The 4,770-nt window shown below is 29.5% G+C and overlaps 1 protein-coding gene across 1 annotated transcript in view; it reads right to left on the reverse strand.

Annotated features, from left to right (window-relative positions):
* Positions 1-4,770, reverse strand: part of LOC106460585 (syntaxin-8-like) — a 24,631-nt gene that overhangs the window by 16,901 nt on the left and 2,960 nt on the right. Inside the window, exons 2-3 of the mRNA XM_013920308.2 lie at positions 2,738-2,837; positions 1,564-1,706 (exon numbers count right to left, since the gene is read on the reverse strand). Coding sequence (XP_013775762.2) covers positions 1,564-1,706; positions 2,738-2,837 — 243 coding nt within the window. The remainder of the gene's footprint in view (positions 1-1,563; positions 1,707-2,737; positions 2,838-4,770) is intronic.

A 4,770-nucleotide genomic window follows, 5' to 3' on the forward strand; every position in this document is an offset into this window, starting at 1 on the left:
GCATCCTTGGCCATCATGGGTTTCAGTGTGCATAAAAGATTTCAACTGAACATTATACTCTGCATGAATTAAAAGCATACGTAATAACAGCATTCCATTCTGGTAACATTTTGCATTGTCTGAGGCAAGCCATGTTTCATCTGCATCATAATACCCTCCTAAATCAAAAGAACTGCAAACCAGTCCTGCTTTGAAACCGAGATGATACACGATCATAATAGTAGATCTAATATCCATGAACTCCATTTCCATTATAATCTGCATTATTCATATGTCTTAGTACACTTCTAGTGTATACCATGGTTCCATGCCATGACATACCTTTCTTTCCGTAGTGTTCAAGTGTCTTCTCTTGAAAGTATAGTGACTCATATTTCATCTTGTCGTCCATTACTACCAAAGCCTCATCTGCTTTGAAGGGTTTCATGTATTTGAGCGATATGATCTCACTGGTTTTTTACTCTCTCTCTCGATGGCTCATGTACAACTTAAACTTCAATCTGCAGTCATCTACAAGGAAATGGTGATCAAAACTCAATTTCTTTTTCAAAAACTGGACAATTGAATGGGATTTGACAACGATTGCAAATTCCATGAGAATTGCCACTTGAATTCCTACTCAAACCGTAATCAATATCATGATTTGTGCAATTGTCTGCATCAATATGCTTAGAATATGCTCAATCACTTCCAGAGATTTTATTGCAATTTCTTTCACATTTTGATGGTGAATGGTATCAACTATTTGCCAGAAAGGCTCCACATTATCATAAAGAAGATTCCCAGAAGCATAATCCTCAGCCTATCTAACCCTTTGGTCAGACAACTGATTAATTTTGCAAATGACCCATATGAAATTTTATCAGGCACAGACTCTAGATAACCCATATATATTCCTTTGTTCTCTTATAACAAAATCGCAGTAAACTCAGATCCTTTCCATCAATTGTAATCTTCTGTGTTCTCCCCATGATAAAGTTTTGATATTTTGAAGGATAAATTCATCAGCCTTTTGAAGAATTGATAACTTTAGAAGTCACTTGTTAGCCAAAGTTTATCACAATGGGATTCTATGGGTACTACCTTCTTTATTCTGACTTCTAAGCTACCAATATGATTTTATTCCTACGTATTTCAGATTTAAAAAAAATTGGAAATCACTTTGTGAAAAATACTATATGTAATGCAAATTATCCAAAAATTGGATTTCAATCAGTGGCTCCAGGATTCCATGCAATGTATAAACAATGTATGAACAACTATTCCTACCATGCACATGACCATCATATGAAGGTTGACTTCAATAAAGTCTGATATAATAGATATAAATTCTTATAATACAAATCTGTAATATTTATATGCTACATGAATATCAAAATACAGTATATAACACCTGATATAAAAACTATTTGTAATATCTAATCAAGTGTTTGAACCAACTAGACATACACCTAGAAAAATTTATACATTCAAATATACATTTGTAACAAAAAGGAGTAAATACAAATTCCTCTATTAAAAAAGAAAAAGCATGCAAAACAAAATAAACTCAAAGTAATGTGCTTAATGTTAAAAAAACAAATAAAAATATCACCCAAAACACAAGGATACATATAATATGATGAAGATGCTTTCTTCAGATCTTCCTTTAAAGTATTTAAGTCATTACTGAATTGCTTCATTGATTGTCTGGCTTGTGCATTCAACTGGCAAACAATAATTTAAAAAAATAGAACTTATTAAAATTATAACTATGTTTCAAGTATCAGGTATGAAAAGGATCATAAAAAAAGAACATTTTTCCCAACACTAAAGATAGATGGTGATGTTCCAATTAGCCCCTGAGTCATGCTTAGTGTTTACAGCACATTCTGTAAGTTTCCCCATTTGAGATTGTTAAGCCTAATTTGATCATTATTGTAGATAGATTGTTTAAAAAGTTTTGAGTCCTCAATGTACTTTAGCTATACAAACAGGAGGAACAGGAAAGTCAAAAATAATTTTCTCTTTCACCCAATTTCAAGCTTTTCTTCTTCAAGGAAAAGGTATGAAGTTTAAAGTATTTATTAATCAGACTGACAAATGGAAATCACCTGCAAAATTAGTAGATTATAGCAATTATGCTGAAATACGTATACTTTGTTAGAGGTTATGATATGAAGACATACCAACAATAAGTTTAAGGCATAATGTAAGTTTTGGTATATAAAGCAACTCTATTCTAAACAGAAATCTAAAACACTATTTGAATTTGTAGTTATTTACAGTTATATGTTCTATTGTAGTATGATAATACAACCTTTGACTTAAATGTCACAGAAGCTACAATCTTCTTTCCATTGTCTGCATCATAAGTAGCTAATAAATATAATCACATTTTATATATATATATATTGAGTAAATAGTGAAACATTACTGAAATACTTACTAACAGATTTATGCTTGACCTGTTGAAACTACTCAGGGCTTTTGTGTTTTGTTAATTCAGTAACTTTTTCAAAAACTTGTTTGTCTAACATAATTAATTTTGTCACATATATATATATATATATATAAATAAATTATATTTATTAAGAAAACTATTTTTAATACATCAACTCTATACAAAAAACATTGTAATTTTAATAAAACATTTTCACAGGTACTTTCACATATACAGTAGATCAGCATCCTATCAAATATTTTATACATCCAAATATTTACTATTAACTAACATGTAATATAAGTAGAAGAATACCTGAATGTATCCTGATGTATTTTGCTGTAAATGATTACGTTTGATAATCTTTTCCATGACATCTCGAGCTCTATCTTCACATGCATTATAGGTTAAGAGCCTGATATTAAAGAATAAATTTTCATTAACATTCCTTGCTTTGTTGAACATAAAACTCAAACTCATATTTACTGACATTTATGAATGCAAATTATGTAAAATCATTTACACCTTTCTAAGCTATATACACATAAACACTTACAAAACTTGTGGAAATATAGAATATATTAATTGTACTTCATTTATTTTAATTTACTATTTGGGCATTCCTAAAATATCATCATCATTAGACCCAAACTTTGCCTGTTACATCATGATAGTTCTATTATGAGGCAGTGTCCAGCAAAGGTTATGCCATTAATCATAAAGAAGACATTGTATATCTCTTCATTAACATTATAAATTTAAATATTCTTTAATTACGTAATTGCACAGTGGTGGAGAGAGACATTCCTTGCTTCAAGTTTTTTGACACCTGAGAAACAAAATTCCAGGAAATTCAATAAAAGGTAAAGTATAGTAACAGTGTGAAAATAAAAGGCTGTAACAATGTTATATTATCAACCAAAACATATGTAATTGTTGCAACGAGCAATTGCTATTATGGTTACGAGTTGGGCAACAACATGAGTATTCAACCTCAAGAAAAAACAATTATATTAATGGTATCACTTTACCAAGCTACTAGGTTATGACCAATTGCTTTTTTAAAATCTTTAGATTTCTTAAAATAGTACAAAATAATTATTTACTGAAGGTGAAAATGTCAAGTACAACAACAACAAAAAATGCACCAAATAAAACACTGTCATAAGAAAAACATTAATAAATATTATTTTCCCCTTTTATTTCTTCATTTTTCCCATAAATAACATTGAACATTTAAATGTAATGTAAAAATAAAACTGCTGGTAGATAAACAGAATATTTAGTTATACAACCAACTCATCCAATTTGAGACATCAGTTATGATTCATTATAGAGGACTGGTGAAACAAAGAAAACCAAAGGTAAAATTTGTTTGAACATGATGGCCCCATCTTTAGAAGCTGTCAGTTAACAGTTTTATTTCACACACCAGTAACAATGTCAAATGATTCAATTTTTAATATACTTGTTATTTACTATTTTTTAGTAAAATTACTTATACCAGTCAGTTGTCTGACACTTTAAAGGTTTACTAAATACCAGTTTAAATTAAACTACATTAAGTTAAACTAATTACCCATCAATTGAACATTTTTATACTTCCTTTCAGCACACATGATTGAGTTCACTTAAATAAATATAAATGTATTACAATTGGGCCTACAATTGTGATGTTTTATTAACATGCAAATCTTTCAAAATAAATAAGATTTTTCTTTGTACTAAAGTAACTTTTTATGAATAGTAAGATCATATAGTGATATCAGAAAAGTAAGGTAAAAATATTTATCTTTAATATTAATTTAAGTGACCATTTATCACCATAGAATTAACCTGCAAGTACAATAATAATTCTGCTGCTACAAGTACAAGCTACCATTCTTGGAATTACTGTGAAGATTTTCAAATATGTTTCATACTCTAACTGTGTGTGAAATAAAATGTACATTGTGAATCTAAAGAGGTTTAGAGGCAAAGGCAGCACCATGATGATCATGTTTCAGGCCTATGCCTTTCTTCAGGAGACACTAATAGAACCTTTATAGTGAATAACAATCCAAAAAAACAAAACAATTCATTTTAATAACAGTATGAACAATGGCTATTTCTAGCCTCAAGAAATTATACAATGAAGAAGTATATAAATTTTTTCTCATTTTGGCCCCCTTGAGTCATTGGCCCACGACTATAAAAATATTACTTATATTTTATACTGCTGGAATACTTTCTAGTGCTCAGCAATGAGCAATTTAACATTCCTAGGTGTTAATTTTCATTGTTTGAAAATATTTACTATTTTTATACACTACTGCACACATATCTTATCGATAGGTCTGACAAATATA

This window comes from Limulus polyphemus, unplaced genomic scaffold (assembly GCF_000517525.1).
Source record: "Limulus polyphemus unplaced genomic scaffold, Limulus_polyphemus-2.1.2 Scaffold34, whole genome shotgun sequence".
NCBI classification, from domain to species: domain Eukaryota; kingdom Metazoa; phylum Arthropoda; class Merostomata; order Xiphosura; family Limulidae; genus Limulus; species Limulus polyphemus.